Raw genomic sequence first — 24,266 nt, forward strand, 5'->3', positions numbered from 1 at the left:
TTTATAATGATTTACAATATTACTGATAGTTAGTTGGTTCAGTAGTGATTGAAGCTGAACTTGGTAAGAAAGATCACAATTCGATCATTCGCAACTGCGATTAGGAGAGAGCTGAAACCACTTGATGCCATAACTGACTCCCGAACCAAATTAAGCGATTCAGTGAGCCGAACACTGAAAAAAAATGATTCACTATATTTGAAGGTGTGGATTTAATTCATTGGTAGATCGATTTTTTCTTGTTCATTCATTGTTATTTCACTTGAGATATCCTTCACTTGATATATTCACATGTTTTTATATATTTATATGTATTTAGAAATCATATAATATAATAAATTTATACTTGGTACCGCTATGCAATTATACAACAATTAAAACTTAAATCACACAAAAGCTACATATTATGAAAACTGTCTAAAAAATTAACTTCTATAGCTTGTTATTTTTGTTAGTAAGTATGTTAAAAATGCGAAGTATCCATCAACTTCATCAATAACTAATTTATGCTAGAAAACTCAATTATCTGCCTTTATAGAAATTTCCACCCAAAACCTTACATTACTAGAACTCAAATACAGAAAATAAAGGTATGCAGATACTGATAGCTATCAATATCATAGACAAAAATTTCATTATCTATTGTCCAAAATAAACACTGAAAGTTGAATGTTACACCAGTTTTTCATCTCATTCAATTAAATATGAAAAATCAAATGTCATATCTATACTCAATAATATGCTCAAAATTGTAGTCTAGAATTTATATCCAATCCATTCAAGTATAATTGTCAAATATACTATTTCAATCCCAAAAGAAAAAACTTTCCTCAATTCCCAAGACAAGAATTGAACCTTGGTACTTTTACCTTCACATCTCACAAAAAATTTCTTCTAAAAAAGTATAACCCTAAAATTTCTAGGAATGAGCCAGCACAAAGGTACTATACACTTCTCACAGAGAGAAGGGAGACAAATGAGACATGACAAAAAATTTATAGCAATTAATCCAAAAAAAAAGAGCTTTAACTCAAAGGGGTATAACAAAAGAATCTGAATGTAAGTTTCACGAAAACTTATTGCCATAGAAGCCATTTGGTCCTGGGACAGATATAGGTGGAGCAGTAAAGGCCGGTTGCAAAACTGGAACGTGGTTTTGAATTGCAAATGGTTGTTGCGCGCTTGCTAAGACAGCCGCGGGCAAAACAACTGGTATTGGTTGACCATGTGGTCCTGTTTTTGAAAAATAGAACAATTAGCCAAACAGAAATGCATATTCATATTGGATGTCAAAATTATTGGTGTCTTTATGACATTTGTGTCTGGAATAGCTTATTTTGAGGAAACAATCACTTTTGTTTTGACAGTTTCATGAGATGAGAGAGCTTTTAAAATGAAAAACATATGTAATAAAATGATTATCATATTGTTTACCTTGATGCTTTGGAAATTGCACATGATTCAACAGCGGACGAGTTGAGAATGGAGCCGATACACCATGAAGCAAATCCTGCAATCACAAGTAGAATGACTTAGCTATGATGGCCACGTAATATAATAAATATTTCTGCAGGGAAGGAAATGCTATTTAATTTTGTTGACCATGGAAATATGAAATATAGAAAAGTTGGCGTAACTCTTGATTTAGTATTATTTAGCATAACTATGATACCAAGTTATTCTTTCTACTTGTTATCAGAGCTCTCTCAATTTGGGAGACTTTGTTTTCGCATCAAAACCCTAGTCACTTCATTGGATCCAATGTCTGATAGCAGCTGCCGTTCTTGCTGCTTCCCTATTACAGCATGTTCACACCTTATGTTTTTTCCTTGGGCCACCAAGAAAGGCTATGCCGCGAGCAAACATACTGAGACCACCATAGACAGCTCAATGTAACCCCAAAAGCCCACTTCCATAATACCTTTCACCGGGGAACTTCGCTGAATGAGAGCTCACACGCCATGCTTCTAGCCACCATTCGGGATACCATTTATCTCACTTTGCTTAACTCAGTGTCATCTACTCATATTGGTAACCATGACCAACTGACACCAGGCTGCTGGTGATACTTTAAACAACTGCTGTTTGCTCACTTTTACCCTAAAACTGCTCACAATGAGCAGTTTTTGATATTTCTGTTTGATGTTATTCGTTATTCGGGTGCTGCCGTTATTTGTTATTCTTTGTGAGCAGTTATAGATTAAAATACATTTTTATGAACATTTAGTTAATAGTTATTACATTTCAAAAGAAAAGAAATCATCTCTCTCCCATAAACAAAGTGAAGTCCCAGAACCCCTTTCTTTGTCATACAGCTTTTGTGCCAACGACTGCGTTAAAATATATATATTGATTAAGGTAAAGCTCTACAATTTTTGTTATTATCACAAGTATATTTTTTTGCAAATTGTGATCACTAATAGTTATATATTAATGAGGAATGATCTATGTTCTTTCTTTACATGTTTTCCATCTATGTTAGTATTTTTATCAGATTTTGTTAATGTATCTACGTTGTGTTGTATCTTGAATTTAAAAAATTTCTCATATCCATATTGTATCATACCCGTGTTTGTATTACGTATCTGGGCTTCATAGCTCCTATACTTTACTGGCCACAAATAATGCTCTGCATATATCAGCCATCAACAAGTCTCGTGTCAATCATATGTTAGAATCATTTTCAAGAACAATCTTCACAGCTCCAAAATTGGAGCTCCAATACCAATTAATAGGAATTGGTTCAAATAGAGACTGTAAAGAATGTATTTTTATTGAATGTACAAAAAGTATTAGATATTCGAGAGATTGAAGACTCTCTCTAGTCACAATTCTAATTCTCACAAAGTGACTACTATCCCTCTCAACCCCATTTTCTTATATAGGTCGCATGCTATATCCATCTCTTCTATCTAGCTTAGCCTTACTAGCAAACTATTAAGTCTCTTGACCAACAAAGTTATCAGCACACTACAATCTTATATCAAAGAAAGAAGCCCAAACTTGTCCAACGGTCAGTCCAATCATCTGAACTTGATAAGTATTGATTCTCCTAGTCCTACTCTTTCGCGTGGTACCTTAGATACACCTTTAAACGTTTAGACTCCTAACCCAAATGACTTTCCTATTACCTTGAGAAAAGGAAAATAATTTGTTTATCTAGAAAATCTTTTCTAGAAGTACTAGAGCTTCATTTCTTCTTTAGACTTTAAAAATCCCAATAACAACATTTCTAACAAGGCATCTTCATCTTCCAAAGGAAATATGATCTTGATGTCCTTAAGGGAAATAGGAAATTGGGTTGTAACTTGTAAGGATACCATTGTACCCATCAAATGATTGGGATTGGAAATTATGAAGAAATTTGTTTGGTTGACAAAGCTCAATATCAAAGGTTAGTGGGAAATAGTGTGCTCATCATACTAGACCTGCCAGAGCATATGCAATTGGTATTGTTAGCCAAATCATGCATGACTTGAGAGCAAGACATTTACAAGCACAATGTAGACTTTTACATAACTTGAAGTCTATTGTATGTTCCTTGAGAAGACTGCATAACAATGTAGACTTGAGAAGACTACTATTAAAAAAAGGAGATTCATGTACAGAAGTTTATACAGATGTTGACTATAAAAGATCAGTCGCGGATGGGAATCAACTTCTGGCTATTGTATGTTCCTGGGTGGAAATTTAGTTGCATGGAGGAGTTAGAAACATAATGTAGTTGGTTGGCAAATAAAGCACCAAAGTGGAATTTTGAGCCATGACATAAGGAATTTGTGAAACTCCCACGAAGCCTAGTGTGTAACAACAAATCAGCCATTGAATTTGAAATTACACATAGTCCAGTCCAGCATGACAAGACAAAGCGTAGGGATAGACAAAAACTTCATCAAAGAGAAACTAGACAAGGGTTGCTACAACTTACGTTCCTTCAGGACATCACTTTTTGGTTTTTATTGTCTTTTGAAATGACAAATGTTAGTATATGTTAGTGTTATGTTGTAGGTGGTGATGATAGAGCCCCCAACCTTCTCATCACTCCACTCCTTAACTCCCTTACCTCAGGACATCAATTGACCGATAACTAAAGGACTTTCCTAAGAGAAGTTTTAGGATCTTACTAGCAAGTTGATAATGATTGATATCCACTCACCCGCTTGAGAGACATTGTTGAGAATTATCATCATTATTATTCCTTGTGCACTATATTTTTTTAAGACAGTTTGTCAAGTTGTAATATATAACATTAAGTTTGGAAAGTATTAATATATATTAGTCTATATTATGCGAATACATTTGCACATGAAATTTAAGTCAATAGTATTCAGTAAAAATTCTCTTAGAACTTTATATCCACTGGGAATTCCTTAATATATTTAAAGCCTCCTATAGATTAAATTTCATCCAGTTCTGGCTTAACTTAAATTAAGACAAAATGAAGAAAAAAAGGTTTATAGGCATGTTATCTTACTTGGGCAACTTGTTGAACATAGACAAACTGGGCGGATCGTCCAACCATAACCTGCACTCAGAAAGAAAGACAACATCTCATGGGAACGTGTGATTCCTCCTAAACCAATTAATAGCCATTAAAGAAGAAATCTAAAATTAGATTGATGGCGCATTATATCCTTTTTGTACTTACCGCAGGAGAGTTTGTTGGTTGCAAATAAGCAGGTTCAGATAAAACTGGAGGGTAATGTGCCGCATACGGGAGAGGTTGTGAAAATTGAGAACCACTGCCAGCATTTCCAACAGTCAAATTACCATTCTGTGAAATCTTAGTAGGCACAGAAGGTTGAGAAGCAAAAGTATTGAATCCAACTTCTGGCTGAATAGTTGCAACAGGTACTGGAGGAGAGGTATTTGGTATGTAAACCATGTTTGCAGCTGGAGAGCTATTTGGTATATAAACCATGTTTGCAGCTGGAGAGTTATTTGGTATGTAAACCATGTTTGCAGCTGCACAGCTATTTGGCATGTAAACCATGTTTGCAGCTGTTGGCACAGCAGGACTTGCTGAATTAGGATATAAAAAAGACGGGGAGAAAACTTTGGCAGCTGGGTTGAGCTTAAATTCCTAAAAGAATTTCACAACAACAAAAAGTTAAAAGTACTTTAAATATAAGTTTATAAATGATGGATGACGTATCTAAGGAGCAATATATGTGTTGAAGGTATGAGTTTTAGATAAAAGGAGGAGAAAATTAATAAAAGCTTGAATATTATTGATAATAGTTTGATAGTAACTTGATACAAAAGACTAAATATTGATCAAAATAGGGAAATCATAAAACAAATCATAATGATATCTAAGTAATATAAAAAATAATCCTAAGAGATAGTCTAAGATACTCTAACATTATAAAGTGATCTTACAGATAAACTAAGATAGAAGATATTTTATAATATTCTATCAAGATGAAAATTTAACAGATCACCAATTCAAAATGGTAAGGGATACTATAGCTAACTGAGTATTAGGAAGATGAATATCTGATGTATGAACATTAGCATATGTTTCCAAAATGACTTTCAGTTATTAAGATGCATAGAATAGGACACAAATGCATCTAATGTAATTAGCCATGATAAAATAAACCTTCCATCTAGATCCTTTTTTTAATCAGGAACTGTTTAGCAAGAATCTGCTGATAGAAGTTAAACTGGTGTATTTACCTTCGCATTGTTGGTACGATCTTTACCCCTCGGAGCAGATTTTTCAATAAATTTTGCTGGAAAATTATTTGACGCCTCCTTGAGATCTTCACTTATGGTGGAATGTGTACAAGTAGAATCTGGTGAAGTAGACCTTTCAGTTTCACTACTCTGATCACTGGCTTTATCAGCTTTAACTCGGCGAAGACATGTATCACCTACATCGCAAATACAGAATAATAGAATAAGAAGGGAACAAAGAATTATAAAAGCAATGTCCTCATCTTGTGCTAGGAAGAGGGGATTCAAATAACATGAGGTGAGAAATCATAGGCAATGGTTAGGTTTGGGAGGAACAGGTGTCGGCTAACCAGAAAAAATAGATGTAACATTATGTAATGTAAAGATGTTGGAAGAAAACAATGTTACTTTTTCTGTATATACTTTGCAAAAGGTATCCTGAAAGCGAAAAATATCCAAAACAACATGCCTTACGTCACATTGCTCCACAAAACTTGTTAATGAAGTGTACAAACAAATAAATGTCCATCATCATTAGAAGTTATGCCATTTCAATCAACGGTGACTACAAATTATTCAAAATGAAACAGAGATCAGGGAAATCCAACTCACTTTCATGGCCTGAATGAAGGCTTTGAATCTTTGCATCCTGGGGAAAATCACAACTTTAGAATTAAAAAAAATTTCAAACCGCCAAAAGTGTAGCTATCTATATGTCAACAACACAAATACATACATTTTTTTTGTTAAATTCCAACTTCTGCCTGCGGTCATCAGGTTTCCCTTTGGAGTTGTTATCTCCAGCTTGCCTGTCAATAAAAAGTTGCCCGGAACCCAATGACAAAAAGAAGAAAAAAATGTAATGAATCTGTGTATTCTAAAATAAATTATCTAGAAGTGCTAATTGTTTGTTTAGTTATGATAGCCACTGGGGATTCTTAAATTAAAGTTTTAACAAATTAGAATCATATTAGTAGTGCACTATTTTATCTACATGTTTAAAAATTGTACTCCAAAAAGGAAACAATCCAAAGAGTTGACATCAAATCATATATACACATAATTTCATTTATTTGACTATGCTTGGTGAAATGAAATAACATTTCTCAAAAATCTATATCTAATATACAACATAAGTGCTATCTCAATCCATTTTAAAATCAAAACAACAAAGTATAATACTACTAATAAGTACATGTTGTGGGAATGCTATCTTCCTATGAAGAAAATAAACATAAGTGCACTATTGATCCAAGTATGATCCCATAAGCCTGAAAACAACTTTTGTTATCAGGCCTCCTATTAAGAATGTTTATATGAGGCAGAGGCCTAATAGACAAGGAACAATATACTATAATAAAATAGAATATAAGGATGGAATTATTTGGTTGTTTTGTGTTCGGTTGGTTGGGAGAGACTAGACTCTCTAATTCCTCGAGGTCGAGTTAGTTACTAGCAGTTATTTTATTTGAATTATAGCAGTTTGTATTTCTCCATGTTCTAGTATATATACTATCCAGTATCCACCCCCCTTACCCATATATTCAAGTTCTATCAACTTTCTACATTCAAAAGCTTTTCTAATTTTTACAGTGAGAATTAGAGAAGAACAAGAAATTTATATTATTTTACCTTCTTTTGTTCTACCATGATACAATTTACATTATTTTAACAAACTGGTTATAAATATGTCGGTAAATAAACCCTAAATCTTACAATGTGTTAACCATACACGTAATGAAAGGCATACAAAATGACAGTATTAGATAAAAGAAACATTGGCAAGCAGTGAAGGTACAGTCAATGCTTCTTGGAAGTTGGTTATGAAACATAATAACAAAACTAACTTAGTTATGCAACACACATCCCCATCCATTTTTATGAATTTGATAAAGACAGTACCTTGATTGATTAACCTGTTCTGCATCCACCGGACGGTTCTCAGAACTACGAACCTCAAGTGTAACTGCTTCCTCACAGTCACCAGTCATTTTTCCACCAACAGCATCCACAGTAAGCGCTACTTCCTACGCACACATCACATATACCTTAACCTTAAGAACATAATTATATTCTAAAAAGATAATGTATTCATAAAACATGCAATATTGCATGACACTAAATTATGAACGACTTACCTTAGCAACAACTTGCACAAGATCATCTGCTAGAACCACTAATGTATCTACTAAGACTTCATTTCCAACATTGCTGAGGCCCTTTCCCTTCTTGGTCATCCTTGCTTGCTTCAAAACAACGCCTAAACATGCAACAAAGTAAGTGAATGCTGATGATGAGTTTCTGATTATATAACACAAAATGAAATTCTAATGTAGGATTTTACGCCATAACTGAATAACTAAAAAGGTTAACAACTCAGGCCTGCTTTTCTCATTCCCTGCAGTTAAAGAAACTTTTGATGGGAACAAGTACATTACTTGACTATCCAATAGTATAACTTATGACACAAACACAAACACCAGATACGTCAGTGACGTACATAGGCACTGGCACGCAATAATTTTAGAAAATGGAAGTGATTGAATGTGACTACATGTATCAGAGTCATTTTTTGAACATCGGACATGTCTTCAATCTAAAGTGTCGTTGTTACACAGAGTATACCACAATTGATAATTAGTAATTTAGCACATATGAATTTTTATGATTGAATGCATTTTTTTTAGAAGCTAAAATTATATTAAGAACAAAAGTTACCTTAGCGCAAGGCGTGCTAACATAACAACATTTACAAGATACAAAATTTCAAATGACAAAGAGCACGATAAAAAAGATTAATAACATTGGAGAGGATTTGTCCTACAATGTTGAAAATCATAACTAAAACCAATAAATTTTGACTTCAGCCACCAGCAAGTGCTAATAATAACTCTCCCAAAAATATCATCTATGGAACCCAAGAGCGCTTAGATGAGATGGCGCAGGTCTCTTCTAGCTTAACCAAGGTCCCGAGTTCGATCCCTAGCTTGGGCATGCAACAACGTTAAAACTCTTAGGGAGAGTTTGCCCCCCATTTGGGTCCCACAAAGCTCGAGGGATTAGTCTCTGCAGTTGCGCACAAAGGGGACCCTGTCATCTATGGAGACAACCTTTTGCCGAAATAAACAACTATTCCTCTCCTTCCAATTTGACCATGTGCACGCCATCCAAATGATATTAAAAATGCCCTTCGCAAACTTGACATTATTAACTAAACGACAGAATTGACGAGCATGATCAACGGGGATGTTAGATAAAGCGTTACGAACGCCCAACCAATAGAGAATAAGACCCCAAACTTTACCAATAACCGAAGCCAACGATTCCTAACCGCATCTTTAACCAGCCACAATCCATCATCAATAACAGAATCATTATAATTGAATGCTTATTAATCAATTCCTAAGATTTTTCTAGATAACAAGAATCAAACAAAATAAATGAACCCAAAAAGTACCAAGTTACCAACTGTATTAGGATCTATATTTCAACAAAATAGGTTACAATTACAATAACACCAACCATGAAATTAGAATTGGGGAAACAACAAAAAACACCACCCCAATGAAAATTACACATGATTATCAAAAGAGTATAATACTAATCAATAGAATACTACAAAAAAATGAAATTTTTTCACAACCCATTTGAGCTTTTGAGAGGATCAATGCTGCAGAAAATTATTTTGACAAATAAATTGAATTAGAGAAAAGAAGTGTACCAAAACCAGCATCAAATGAAGCAGTGTGGAAGATTCCAGAATAAACAGAACCATCTTTAACATGAACATCAACTGGGAGACCAATGATGCTCATAGTGATGAAAAGCATTGAAGAAATAGTGTGATCCTCTGTCACCAAGTTCTTGTTACTGCGACCCATTTTCTTCTGCTGCTTCAGCTGCTGACAGTGAATGATTGAATGAATGAAAGAGATCTGAGAGAGTTGCAAACGTGAATGCCAACGTTGGTGTTTTTCTTATATATTCATTCATAGATCATGTGTTCTTAATTTTTAGTTTTTGCAATATGGTCCTATGTTTTAGAATAATTCAACTTATTTCTATTCTCTAATTTTTTTGTGCCGAAAGGATTCTCTCCGATGACATGAGAGTTCGTTGATTTTTAGCCTTTGATTTGTTAGGAGAGAGATAGTAAACGAAAGGGAAAAGTGGATTTAAGGGTTAAGATTTTTTCATCGGAGAAACATGAGAAAATCAAACCGAAGGTAATCTTTTCCATTTTCGGTGTTTATATACTTTTCGACATTTTTTTAATTTTCACCAAAAATAAAAAGGAATGTGAATGGGGCAGAGCGGAGAGGGGGCAAAGAGTACTCATGTCTTTGATGCCTAAAATGGTTCGCGCCTCATCTTGTTTCGTGCTTCAGAAAGTTTTCTCCCTCCCCTGCTATTTCGGTCTTCTATGATTTCTGTGGAGATCTCATCGACATAATAAAAAAAATTATTTTAAATTATTTTCAATCAAATTAAAAGATAAAAATTTAAAATGTAAATATGAAACAAATACAATATTAAGACGTCTCGTTTTGTGCTTCATAAAGTTTTCCCCCCTCCCCTGCTATTTCAGTCTCCCATGATTTCTGTGGAGATCCCATCGGCATGATAAAATAATTAATTTTTAATCATTTTCGATCAAACTAGGAGTTAAATAATTAAAATGTAACCATGGAATAAATACAATATTAAGACGTCTCGTTTTGTGATTCATAAAGTTTCCCCGCCTCCCTTGCTATTTCAGTTTTTCACGATTTCCGTGAAGATCCCATCGGCATAAAAAAATAATTAATTTTTAATTATGTCGATCAAATTAGGAGTTAAAAAATTAAAATGTAACTATGAAACAAATGCAATATTAAGATGTCTCGTATTGTGCTTCAAAAAATGTCCCCCCTCCCCTGCTATTTTAGTCTTTCCCGATTTTTGCGGAGATCTCATCAACATAATAAAATAATTAATTTTCAATTATTTTCAATCAAATTAGAAGTTAAAAAATCAAATTTTTATTTAAATTTAAAAAATTTAAATAAGCATCACATATTAAAAAAATTATACACATTGTTTAAAAAGACAACTTATAAAAAAAAAAAGACAAACAAATATGACTTTTTTTTGTGTGTGTGTATTTTTCGGACCAAAAATTAATACTTCCTCCGGTCCTATATATAAGAAAAGTTTTGTTTTTTAGGTTCATTATACTCCCTTAAATTCTCTAGATACATTAATTCTACGATGAACTTAAAAAACAAAATTTCTGTTATATATGGAACCGAATTACAAACATTTTATGCTAGTGGTTGGTCAAGGATGAGGAAAAATGATATCTTTTTCCGGTAGTGATCCTCCATTGAGTAGGTAAAATGTTCGGGAGCCAATCCATGCGGAGAGGGGGTATGATTACATCATCATCCTCAAACTCAAACTACCATCGAGATAACTTTCTCCACATTTTGCTCCCGTGAGAAAAAAATCATCTACCCACATCACATGTCCCAAACGCAAAATTGCCTACAAAGATCCCAATTTACAAATATAAACTGATACCCTACTGTTAAATATGCTTGGATCTCAACCCTAAAAGCTAGCTCAAAGGGTGAGGTTGCCCTCACATATTTATACACTTCACATCCCGGAAACCTAAGCAATGTGAGACTTCAAACAAATTCCAACAACACAAACTACATATTCAACACCCACCCTCACGCCTAGCGTGGTCCTGGGTCAAATGCCTACATTGCAGTCCTTAACCCGGCTCTGATACCATGTTAAATATGCTTGGATCTCAACCCCAAAAGCTAGCTCAAAGGGTGAGGTTGCCCTCACATATTTATACACTTCACAATGTTAAATATGCTTGGATTTCAACCCCAAAAGCTAGCTCAAAGGGTGAGGTTGTCCTCACATATTTATACACTTCACATCCCGGGAACCTAAGCAATGTGAGACTTCAAACAAATTCCAACAACACAAACTACATATTCAACACCCACCCTCACGCCTAGCGTGGTCCTGGGTCAAATGCCCACATTGCAGTCCTTAACCCGGCTCTGATACCATGTTAAATATGCTTGGATCTGGTGCGGTGAGCGTGGATGAGATCCTTTGAGCTACCATGTATAAATATGTGAGGACAACCTCACCCTTTGAGCTAGCTTTTGGGGATGAGATCCAAACATATTTAACATGGTATCAGAGCCGGGTTAAGGACTGCAATGTGGGCATTTGACCCAGGACCACGCTAGGCGTGAGGGTGGGTGTTGAATGTGTTAGTTGTGATGTTGGAGTTTGTTTGAAGTCCCACATTGCTTAGGTTCCCAGGATGTGAAGTGTATAAATATGTGAGGACAACCTCACCCTTTGAGCTAGCTTTTGGGGTTGAGATCCAAGCATATTTAACACCTACTATATATTATTGGTGTGTTTTCAATCTTTTTTGTGATCAATTAGTCTATCGACTAAAAATCTCACAAAAAAGTTTGATTCGTAAAACAGTAAAGGCTGAACAGAACAATTCATAATTCAACAAAATTATACAAGGCATGGCAAAACTGTACCGGAGAGATATAAAATGATAATAGTTTTATATTCGAAAATAAAATTGGCATTTTTCGTATTTTTTATAGTTGTACTGTGGACAAAAAGTTGTTATGTGATTCAGTGAGGGACAAAATATCTTGTTTTTATCATGTGCCTTTCTACATAGTTTGTCCAGTCCCATAGCCAATTTCAAATCAAACAGATACAATATTTTTTAGCAGATCAAATACACGTATATATATGGAGAGGGATCAAATTACACCGGTGTAACATTTGAGTAATGTTACACCGCTCAATAACGCTTTAACGAATACAAATTTTACAAAATCGACCGTCGGATTGAAAGCTTATATCGTATAGATCATCCATGTTAAATTTTACAAAATTCTAAAATTGTTTGATATATTTTTTAGATAGATCAAGATTAACGGTATTCAATAAAAACGCATAAACCATTAATTTTCCTTTTTCGTTATATATATAATGTGTTTTCTATCCCATTTATCTCCATGAAACATGATTTGACAGTAATAATAGACACTTTTTTTTCCTTTTTCGTTTGTTTTATTTTTTCTATTTTTTTTTTATTTTTCGTTTGTTTTATTGCGTCTCTTACAATATAATGTATTTTGTCTAAATCAAAAAGGTAATATTAAATTGATAATACAATACAATACCTTAAATAAGGTACTGTATCATAAATTTTGATACTATTTATGTAACGTCATGGAACTCCAATAATAAAAAATGGTTTAATTAGTCTTTTGGTCCCTTAAAGATATTTTAGGATTCACAATGGTCCTTTAAAGAAAAAAAGGTCTGGATTGGTCCCTTAAAGACACATTTGTTTCTCAATTGGTCCTTTTCGTCAATTTTTTACAAAAAAACGTTAGTTTTAGTTGATTGAATTGTGGATGTCATTAAGTGTAAGTAGTTCACCAAAAACCTTATTAATTTTTAAAAATTTAACCATTGGAATTTTTTTGTTATATTTGGAGTTAAAATTTAACTGAAAGGACCAATATGACAAACATATAAGTCTTTAAGGGACCAATCCTGCCTTTTTTTTTTCTTCTTTAAGAGACCAATCCAGACCATTTTTTTTTTTAAGGGACCATTGTGAAACCTAAAATGTCTTTAAGGGACCAATAAATTAATTAAGCCTAAAAAAATAAGGTATGAATCTTTAACATATGAAACTCTCTTTAATACTCTTATCGAAGATACTCCAACTAAACATTTATACATTTTGTGAACCAACTTGCATTAGACCTCGCTGGGTTAATATAATGAACATGAGTTGATTATTAATGTACTAATCGAATGAACAATTAAATATGAAGTTTCTATATTTTCATACTCTCTCTTCTTTCTTTCTTCTTAATTTCTTCGTACAACCAAACCAAACGCATCCTCGAATCTCAACTTTAAATAAAACTATTGAAATGGAGAGCATTTATTTTTTTTCCTAAATCAAGTATCCTTTGTGCACAACTGTAAAAATTAATCTCTCAAGTTTTGTAGAAGCCAAATAAACGGTAAACTCTCCTTAAAAATTTTAAGGATGTTACATGTCTAAACTAAAAATCAAACTGAGGATCCTGATTAATCTAAAAGAGATTCTCATCATCTCACCTAAACGCTATTGAATAAATGAAGACCATTTTTAGTTAAAAAGAGAGAGGAAAAAAGAAAAAGAGGGAGGTTTGTTAACACAATTTAGAAGGTTTTATCTGAAAAAGTAATAAAACAAAAAAGAAAGTCACACTCATAACAGTGACAAAAAGCAAAAGTACACAACAAAATCCACCAACCTCAATAATGACATATACACACCAACTGATCATATTCATACATAGATCCTGAAGTACACTCTTGTCCTGCTGCCATTCCAGTTCCAGCAATAACTTGCAGAGGTTTTATGTATCCTTAAAACACAAACAACAATGAAACTCAAACTCATTCTAACGGTTTTATTCATTCTGTCAGTAACTTCCACTGCTGATGATTACATTCGACCTAAGCCTCGAAAAACCTTACATCTTCCATGGGATTCAAAACCCTCTTCTTATCCTCAGCAGGTTTTGACCCTTCATTTAATCATTACATATTTTGCTGCAAAATTATTACTTTTAGATACCCTTTTGCTTTATTAGTTCATCAATGTTAGATTTTAGCTTTTTTAAATTTTTGTTTTTGTCATGTGTTTTTGGTTTGGTATTGTAAAGAACCACGTTTATGTTTCTGGCATTTCTTTATTTAGAAAATTTTCACTTTAATTTCATATTGCACATGTGAAAAACTTATTTATTTGAGCTTATACCTCATTTTGTGTATGCTTGAATTCACTTTTGCAAAAGTGATTCTGATGACTTAAAATGGATTTTGGTATGTTTGGTGGTTCTTTAGAATTGATTCTGACTTGAAGCTAGGATTTGTAACTTTTGTTAAATGTGATTTTTACACTTAAGTTAATTGTTCAACTTACTTTCAGAATGAACTTATCGAAACATAAATCATTTTATCTTAATCTCACCTTTTCTAAGTCAATTTTACAAAATCAACTAGATCAAAATCAAATTTTGGCCACCCTAGAATCAATTTAGTGCCATTTTTTTTTTGTTCTTTTCTGGTTTCTGGATCAAGCTACAGTAATAATCTCTTTGATTTTTTCTTATATTCATTCATGATGGATTTTAGCTGGGAATAGTACTGATTTATGGGGGAGGTACATAATTTAGTGAAGCTGCTAGGTTGATTTGGGAAATGGATTCTCTGCACATCAACTTCAGTCAATCACAATCGCTGGATGAAGATCAAACCACTTACTTATATATAAAACTGCTTTTAAAATCCAATGTACCGAGCTTAAAATATGAAAGTTCTATCTTCACCATGATTCCGACTAAAAAGTGTGGTATTGTGACTGCATTCACGATTCCGACTTTCAATTTGTCTGGGAGAGCTTATGAAAACAACTTACTACGCGTCCATAAGTTCCTTAGAATAGCTTATGAAAACAACTTATAGCTTATTTGAAAACAATTTTACTATATTTTATATTTTGTTATAGAAGTAGCATATACTTAAGCACTTATATAATAAAGCTTATGATTTACCTGCTTAATTAAGCTGTTTATCCAAATAGCGAACCTTTATAACCATGTTACTTTGTGAGGCTCGTGTAATTTCAGATTTTTATTCAGATTCTTATACGGAAAGTGCATTCCAGGTACACATTTCTTTGGCAGGAGACAAACACATGAGAATTACCTGGATTACTGATGACAAATCCGCACCTTCAGTTGTCGAATATGGAACATTGCCAGGGAAATATAACTCTGTAGCCGAAGGAGAGACAACCTCTTACAGTTACATTTTCTATAGCTCAGGAAAGATACATCATACTGTAATCGGCCCTTTAGAGCCTAATTCTGTTTACTTTTACCGATGTGGCGGACAAGGTCCTGAGTTCCAGCTCAAAACACCTCCAGCTCAATTTCCAATTACATTTGCTGTGGCTGGAGATCTTGGCCAAACCGGTTGGACTAAATCAACATTAGATCACATCGACCAATGCAAATATGACGTTAACCTGATTCCTGGTGACCTTTCATATGCCGATTATATTCAGCATCGTTGGGATTCGTTTGGTAGGCTTGTGCAGCCTCTTGCTAGTGCTAAGCCATTTATGGTAACACAAGGGAACCATGAAGTGGAGCACATACCTTTGTTAAAAGATGGATTTTTATCCTATAATTCTAGATGGAAAATGCCGTTTGAGGAAAGTGGATCGAGTTCGAATCTCTATTATTCTTTTGAAGTTGCTGGTGCTCATATTGTCATGCTTGGTTCCTATGATGATTATGATGTGTACTCAGAACAATATAAATGGCTGAAGGTTAGGTGGTTCCAATTTCTTAACACTTCCATGTCACGAATTTTAAACTATGCTTAGTCTTCAAGTGTTTTTTCAATAAAATCTCATGGATATATCTTGCATCGTAAATTCTAATTTACATGATATGCACATAGTTGGTTATAAATAACTGTGATTATACCTTATAGCAAGAAGTGAAAAAAGCATTTAAGTTGATTATTGTGTTTATTATATGCCTCCATTTGTTAAGAAGTCCCACATTGGATGTGAGTTGGCCTGGACAGGAGTTTATAAGTAAGAGGCAATCCTCACCTTACAAACCAGTTTTGTAGGGTTAAGATAGGCTCAACTCCCAATTCTAAGATGGTATCAAAGCCTTTCCAAAATCCGTTGGGTCACCTGCTATCAGGTTTCCGCTATCTGGCCACCCACCATTTATATCCACGCACCAAGCCTTTCCAAAAACTCTGAAGCTTTTGTAGGTGTTCTGATAATATTCTTTTGATTACTGTTATAATAATTTTAATCTCTTTACATCTTTGTGATCTACAGACAGATCTGTCAAAGGTGGACAGGAAAAGGACACCTTGGTTGCTTGTCATATTTCATGTCCCATGGTATAATAGTAACACAGCTCATCAAGGTGAAGGTGGCGACATGATGGAAGCCATGGAGCCATTGCTTAATGCTGCTAGCGTTGATTTAGTTTTTGCTGGTCATGTGCATGCATACGAACGCTCGGTATGCTTATATGGTTTATTAGTTTCATCACTTTGTTAATTTTACTTACTGATCATAATTGAATCTTAACTCATTCTTGTGTTTTTGACAGAAACGTGTATATAATGGAAAATTGGATCCTTGTGGTGCTGTTCATATAACAATCGGTGATGGAGGAAACAAAGAAGGCTTAGCTCAAAAGTAAGTTTGATTCTACTCGCAATTTTCCAAATTCAACCTTTAAGTTTTCTCTAATACTACCTTTGTTCCTTTATAAGCGCTGTTTAAGATTCTCCGATATCATTCTTACCATTTGTATGGTTGAATTATTGATTTTTGGCAGGTATATAGATCCACAACCGATATGGTCAGAATTTCGTGAAGCGAGTTTCGGTCATGGTGAGCTAAAGATTGTAAACTCGACGCATGCATTCTGGAGTTGGCACCGGAATGACGATGATGAGCCAGTAAAATCTGATGATATTTGGATAACCTCTTTAGTCAGCACAGGATGTGTTGATCAGAAGAAAACTGAACTTGAGCATGCACTTATGACACCCTAAAACACCTTAATCTTCCTTATTTCCTAAAAAATGAATTAGCAATGAGTTTGGTTCTGAACTCAAATCATGAAAGAATTCCTAATATTAATATATATAGCATTAATATCATCTTGAGTTGGTTGGTTTTGTGTCCTTAGAGTGATTAAAATTGAGGTATTTTAGCACTTTGATATATGGTTTTTCTCTTATATTTTTTACTTTGAAGTAATTAAAGTTGGCTGTATCTTACACTCTTAGTAACAGTATATGATATTGCATATATAATTGTCTTAATTTCAAAGATTGGTTTCTGATCATAGAAAAGTCAAAAGAGTGGTGGCTTGTGTAATCAATGACTTACTTATTTTGTATTTATAGACTGGAATCCTTATTTGAATGTAAGCCATGCAATGATTAATGACATGATAGTTCTATTGATGAGTATAATTATAGAAATGACTTGATTTTTTTGAACGGTAAAACTGACTCTATTCAATAGTTGTTTTTTTTTTTTTGACCAACTCTATTCAATAGTTAGAACTTAGAACATTGGTATTTTTCACATTTTTCAAACTTAAAGTAGAACATTGGTTAATTTTTCACATATGTTTTTGTGAATCTTTGATAGGATGTGTATTTTCAAGTGATAGTGAGTGTAATCAAAGACTTTGCACTTGTTCATCGTTCTTAATTGTGACTTGGATCATCTTCAATTTTTTCGCATTTTGTTAATCTAATGGTTGATAAATCACAAAGAGCATAAAAGCATTTATGAAGAGAAAGAGCGAGAGAAGTTTTTTTTGAATGAATGGATAAGACTAGTATAACATGACCAACATGAGAAAAAAAATTTGGAGAGGGTCCAAATTCATGACTTCAGACACTCTTTGTATAGTATAAATGTGACTGATTAAAGAAAATAGAATTATTATCGAGAGCTATTAGCTAAACGGCTAACTTTTCTGTTCTTATCCGATGTATAAATAGAGACTTAATGAATAATTTTGGAGTCCTAATGCAATACCTTATATTTAGGATGACCTAGTATTTATGTAAACATTTAAAATATTAAAATTATTTTTGTATTTATGTGAGATGTTAAAGTTTTAAATCATAGAAGCATTTTTAAAATTTAAATAGATTGCAAAATAATAAAATAATAAATAGACTGCTATAAGCCTTTTTTTCTGCCAAAAGAGAGCCCGTTAGGCCAAATTACAAACGAGCACGACGATTAAATAAAACATTGCCAACATCGTGCCGAAAAAGGTTCTCACACCTTAGAGGTGGATGATTAAGAAGAAGGGAACCTGTGAGTATCGAGAGAGCATAACCTGCAAGCCAGTCAGCAACTTGATTTGTCTGCCAATAAATATGTGAAACTTGAACTTGTCAAATCTTAAGGCGATTGATTGATGAGGGTGACGATGGTAGATGAGGGACATCCCTTATTTTTCAAAGAAACAGCCACCATCAAGTATGACTCCAGAGAAACGGATCGATATCCTTTATCCCACACCAATTGAAAAGTAGTAAGAATACTCCACAATTAAGCCATGACTCCATGAGCACCGTACATGACTCTAAATTTCGGACGCTTGAAACATCGGTATTTTTTTTGTTGATAATGTAGGAATATACCTATTTTCATTACTACTACGTACATTATTTTTCTTTGATTATTATTATCAATTTATTTAATTTAATACGGCATCTTCAACTTGTAATTCGTGGAAGAAATACATCCTTACATATTAATCTCTATATCTCCACATTTGTTGGCATTCAATTTATCTATGTCACGAAAAGATTGGTAAGTGGACACAAAATGTTTACACTTTCGTTGCTTATATGACTCGTAATCCTTAAGCCATACCTATCCTCCAATCAAAATAAAACATAATTTAGGGACCACAAAAAAGGTATAGCAATTTTTTGGTCCAACTAAACCATCAAGTTTTTTTTATTCTCTATGACTAATTTTTTCATAAGAGAAGTATAAGGAAATTGTTAATCAAATATGTGACACATATTATATGTTAACGTTATTTGAGAATTACATAACACCACGCATCCTCATTGCCTACCACAGCTTATCATGCCTTTTCCCACTTCCACAAATACATAATTTCTTCATTCTTCCCACAACCTTTGTAGCTCCAAATTTTATATATCTAGCCCCCTCTCAACATAAGCCTTTTGATTCCTCAAACTTCTCCAATGTCTTCCCTAACCCAACACAAGTACCTACCGAGTTTTCACCACCAAGTTTGTACAAAGGGCAAATTCGTCCACCGTATTCGCGTCTATTGCTCCACCAACACCACAACTACTAGTACTGCCGTGAAGTCCAAGACCAATGTCAATCAATTGATCATTGAGCCCAAACTTGCAAAACCGCCAATTAAGGTGGTAACTGACGCTAACCATCCAAGGGATAGTGACACAAGTTTGCAATCAACATGGTCTCATCGCGCATGGGTGGCGGTTGGATGCACAACTTTGCTCATTTCTTTGGGCGAGTCCATAAAGGGTTCAGTGGATACGAATATGTGGGTTGAGCCTATTTTGGCAGGATGGGTCGGTTACATCTTAGCTGATCTCGGGTCCGGGGTTTACCATTGGAGCATCGATAATTATGGGGACGAGTCAACCCCATTAGTTGGAGCCCAAATTGAAGCTTTCCAAGGCCATCATAAGTGGCCATGGACCATAACTAGGCGCCAATTTGCTAACAATTTGCACGCACTCGCACGTATGGTGACTTTTGTAGTACTTCCTATAGATCTTGTTTTCCATGACCCTATATTTCAAAGTTTTGTTGCGGTGTGCGCTGGTTGCATTATGTTTAGCCAACAATTTCATGCATGGGCTCATGGGACAAAGAGTCGGCTTCCACCGCTCGTGGTGGCTTTACAAGAGAGCGGAGTGCTCGTGTCACGGTCACAACATTCAGCGCACCATCGACCACCGTATAACAATAATTATTGCATAGTAAGTGGAGTGTGGAATGAGGTTTTGGATAAAAGTAAATTTTTTGAAGCTATGGAAATGATATTGTATTTCAAACTTGGGGTTAGGCCAAGGTCATGGAGTGAGCCTGCTTCTGAGTGGATAGAGGAGATTGAGATTGCTTCTCAAAGCCAAGTCCAATGACCCTTCTTTCTTCTATTTTCCTTGTTAAAATATTTATGTGGATAACTGCATATATGATTGTTATCTCCCTATGTTCTTTAAACAAAATTAAATTTAATATATATTTTATTATTTTAGTCTCAAAATAGCATTGTTCTGTGTATACTTATATCATAGTTCATACATCTCATAATTGTGCCCTAGTTTTAGATTATGGTAAACGGTGAATGCTACTGTGGTAAAATGTGTGTATGTTTCACAAAGAGAGCATGACAAAATCAATAAAAGTGAACTTTTCCATACAACTCTTAAGAAAAAATAATATTAAAAGAATCTTGGAATAGGTATGAATTTTTTTTAATACATAGGTTATTGTATCATTAATAATACATTTTAGAACAAAGCAGTCACTAATCCAGGAGGAATAACCAATTAGCAAGCTTACATCATTCAAACAAAGTTCTTGAAAAATCTGACCTCAGATTATTTTCAAATATATTTACAAGGAATCAATTCCTGTCAAAGACGAAATGGGTGATACACATGGAAACCAGTACCGTCGTTTTCCATCTTTGTGCCCGTCATCAATCATTGCAAGTCCCTCCTGCATGAGCCAATACAACATTGGTCAGTATCCATGCCATTTGATTTTGAGGTTAATATTATTATACATGAGATGACGAGAAAAAGAAACAATTTTTTTTTTAAAATAGTCTATCTTACATCAAGTAATGTATCAAGCGCATCAATGGCACGACCAGAAGTCCAAGATAGCCGTCTTTCTACTTCATCAACAGTCACAAATCCTTGACCCTGAAGTAAACCAAGTGGTATGTAGATGTTAAAAAAGTAATATTTCTTGAATAGCAAACTGATTGCACAACAAATATTTTCTTCACTGACAGAGTGAATATTTTCATGCTTCACAACAAGGAATTTAAGTTCTAACTAGTGCCAATCAAATAAAACCATGCAATAGATTAAACTTCATGTGCTAAAATTGACATATTAAAGCCTGTAACCAGATTTTGATGATGAGTTATTAAGAAGTTAAGGGTTTCCTGATTATTTGATGAATTTCAGTAATAAAATTAACCATTAAGAATATAGTTTGAAGGTTTGAAACAATGGATCATGTACATCAAATGCCCTAACTTTGCTGCATGACGTTTTTCCTCTAGTAACAATATATACAAAAAGCTATACAGCAGATATTTACATGTTACTTGATATACTAAAGATGAAGTCAAGAGATGAAATAAAGTCAAACTGATTGTATATAAGCTACAAGCTATTTTCATAAGTTATCTTGGATAAAGCTTAAAACTTCTTATAGACATGTCATAAGTGATTTTCATAAGCTCTCTCAAACAGCCTCACAAGTAGATATGTCAGTAAATAATCTATTTATCAAAACAGGCCCTGGTCCAAATTAATCTATTTATCAATGTCTGAAAAAAAAAATCAGATTTATTTTCATCAAGTAATTACAAGGCATGCTCAAGAAAGTTCATTATTCCGTGACTCTTAAAAAGCAGGAAAGTGGAAGAGGCAGGCAGTAAACGCATGTGTACATTGGTTTATATACAAAAAAGTAGTAACTGTTACCTGGGCGAGTTCTAGAATTTCATTGTGGTCTTTGTTCAGCTCAGTTGGAACCGAACGAACAAGTTTTTTCTTGCCAACGGAAATAACCTCAAACCCGCTACCTAGAACCTGAAAATTTTACAACACCACAGGGTCAACCACAACGCATGTAACAAATTTCTCAGCATGTGGAGAAACAAAGATGTATAATCCAAAAAGAAAGGTAGTAACAAAAGGGAAATTTAGTAAGGACACACAGATGCACTCAAGTTGCGGCTCTTCCAAAATGCATGCAAGTTAGATTCATGATACATAATTTATTCGATCCACATTAAAACAGTAAAAGTCATGATTTGGTTAAGGGCATCGGTAAAGCACAAGACCTTCAGCTTACTGATAGCACGCAGGCAATCATCCTCAGAAACAACTCCACGATCACTTTTTCGTCTCTGGCGAAGAAGATTACAGAGTTCTTGCAGGTTGATCAATCCACCATTGAGGGGTCTAGTAGCCAAGCAGATGTCCACTATTTGTACGCCTGTCTAGTCAAGTAGCTCGTCTTAGCAAATATTCTAACAAAAGAGTGAAATTACACAGCTCGGATTTAATAATAAAAAATCAAACCAGGAGTGATTTATTAAATTAAAAGATGAAGTGATTAACAACAATTGTAAGAAATGCAATGTGAATGAAGCCATAACGAGATAATGTGTTTTAAATCCAAGCCACGTTTCTGTTGTCCAGATTTTGAACAAGACTATTATGAATTGTTCAGACACTACAAATTTTAAAACTCTGTGTCTTATCCTATATTTTATTCTTAACCATTCCTCGTTAATTTCCATGATAGTGTATAAAGTATGTACTTGAGCGGTTCACGCATAAGAAAATCATTTGTTGGGAAAGTAAACAAGTTTAAAAAGATATTACCTACCGAGTTCATAATAGAAATCACCGATTCCCAATAGCTCTGCCCAAAAACCTTTATTCGAGGCCAAGGGATCTACTCCAACTTTAGCACACATCTCATGAAACTGTGATCTGAATGCAGGGTTCTTGCGGATGTCATTCTGAACCAGAGATACCAACAATTAGCATTATTTAATCAAATCTTTAATCACAACAAAAACAAAAAGTAGGATTGTTATAAAAGAATTATAAAAATGAATCCGCTTAATCAATCATGACCCTAAAGTTTGAAGACCTTCAAATTATTCAAGCATCCCCCTTGAACAAAACTCTTTTGACATGAAAAAGCTGATAATAATCTCCTAAACATTATAGCAAATCCATAATTCATAGCAAAATATACATCTAATTCATCCGACTCTCATGTAATGATTATAATCACATGGTTAACAGTGTTATCGTTTGTAGATGGTGAACCATGGCAGAAAGCCAAAAATCCGCCATGGTCGATATTTGATAACACTAATTAAACTACTAGATCAAGTTACAGTCACAACTTTTGCAATTAATCTCAAAATTAAGCCCCAATCCAACTACATTTAAATTTTACAAGAATCTCAAAACCAAACCAACCTCCAAAGCAACAAACTTTCATTAACTCCCACTAGAAAAAATCCAAACCCAAGTACCAAAAATCATCAAAATTCAAAACAAACTTACAGTTTTGCATTCAAAACATAAACTTTTGAGAACACAATTAAGATTTTCCAACACCCCAGAATTAAAAATCAACTCTTTTCTAACTTCCCACAACAATAACAACATAAAGTGGATGAATTGAATTAAAAAACCAACCTTGTGTTTGCGAGCAAAATCTTCAAGCTGAGAACGAAAAGTGGAAAGTTGTTCCTTCATCATATCAGTTCTGATCTTAGCTACATTCTCACCCAACAATCTATATTGATCCCTTGCAGCAGCAGCTGTTTGTAACCCTCCAATTCCAGGTCTCCTTCTCATTTTGCAACAAAATCCAATCCTAGGTTTTGCAAATTGGGGGTTTCAACTTAATCGAAAATTTTAAACAAAGTTATGTATTTGTTGAGAGGAATTGAAAAAATAATATATTTTTTAGGATATTAAACAAAAGGGTATTGAAAAATGTTAGAAATTCATAGCTTCTTCGTTTGATTTTGAAGTACACGAACGATGAAGCAAAACGAAGAGATAGTAGAATTTTGGAAACTGAAGAAGAAAAG

General features: G+C 34.0%; 4 protein-coding genes across 6 annotated transcripts; 2 read left to right on the plus strand and 2 right to left on the minus strand.

Annotated features, from left to right (window-relative positions):
• Window positions 1-740: 740 nt before the first annotated feature.
• On the minus strand, window positions 741-9,904 carry LOC123917158 (polyadenylate-binding protein-interacting protein 4-like). Of its 3 annotated transcripts, XR_006812391.1 has the most exons (11): window positions 9,404-9,693; window positions 7,821-7,942; window positions 7,585-7,709; window positions 6,421-6,491; window positions 6,295-6,348; window positions 5,683-5,879; window positions 4,649-5,083; window positions 4,475-4,525; window positions 2,567-2,629; window positions 1,435-1,510; window positions 1,160-1,233 (listed from the first exon to the last, which is right to left on the minus strand). XR_006812391.1 is itself a non-coding variant. In XM_045968813.1 (10 exons), the coding sequence occupies exons 1-10, from the start codon at window positions 9,561-9,563 to the stop codon at window positions 1,067-1,069; spliced, it is 1,443 nt and encodes a 480-aa protein (XP_045824769.1). In that variant the 5' UTR covers window positions 9,564-9,904; the 3' UTR covers window positions 741-1,066. The 3 variants fall into 3 exon arrangements, 2 of the variants coding, with proteins under 2 accessions (XP_045824769.1, XP_045824768.1); XM_045968813.1 differs by lacking the exon at window positions 2,567-2,629 and having other exon boundaries at window positions 741-1,233; window positions 6,295-6,331; window positions 6,419-6,491; window positions 9,404-9,904; XM_045968812.1 differs by lacking the exon at window positions 2,567-2,629 and having other exon boundaries at window positions 741-1,233; window positions 9,404-9,691.
• Window positions 9,905-14,033: 4,129 nt separating this feature from the next.
• LOC123917159 (purple acid phosphatase 18) lies at window positions 14,034-17,659 on the plus strand. Its single transcript, XM_045968814.1, has 5 exons — window positions 14,034-14,318; window positions 15,470-16,138; window positions 16,670-16,858; window positions 16,950-17,038; window positions 17,181-17,659. Exons 1-5 carry the CDS (start codon window positions 14,184-14,186, stop codon window positions 17,398-17,400), a joined length of 1,302 nt encoding a protein of 433 aa, XP_045824770.1. The 5' UTR covers window positions 14,034-14,183; the 3' UTR covers window positions 17,401-17,659.
• A 1,770-nt stretch (window positions 17,660-19,429) lies between these two features.
• LOC123917160 (fatty acid desaturase 4, chloroplastic-like) lies at window positions 19,430-20,819 on the plus strand. The gene has a single exon (XM_045968815.1). It carries the CDS (start codon window positions 19,600-19,602, stop codon window positions 20,533-20,535), a length of 936 nt encoding a protein of 311 aa, XP_045824771.1. The 5' UTR covers window positions 19,430-19,599; the 3' UTR covers window positions 20,536-20,819.
• An 8-nt stretch (window positions 20,820-20,827) lies between these two features.
• On the minus strand, window positions 20,828-24,266 carry LOC123917161 (vacuolar protein sorting-associated protein 22 homolog 1). Its single transcript, XM_045968816.1, has 6 exons — window positions 23,866-24,266; window positions 23,036-23,171; window positions 22,485-22,639; window positions 22,123-22,230; window positions 21,238-21,327; window positions 20,828-21,118 (listed from the first exon to the last, which is right to left on the minus strand). Exons 1-6 carry the CDS (start codon window positions 24,025-24,027, stop codon window positions 21,014-21,016), a joined length of 756 nt encoding a protein of 251 aa, XP_045824772.1. The 5' UTR covers window positions 24,028-24,266; the 3' UTR covers window positions 20,828-21,013.

The sequence above is a fragment of the Trifolium pratense genome, linkage group LG3 (assembly GCF_020283565.1).
Source record: "Trifolium pratense cultivar HEN17-A07 linkage group LG3, ARS_RC_1.1, whole genome shotgun sequence".
Taxonomy (NCBI): domain Eukaryota; kingdom Viridiplantae; phylum Streptophyta; class Magnoliopsida; order Fabales; family Fabaceae; genus Trifolium; species Trifolium pratense.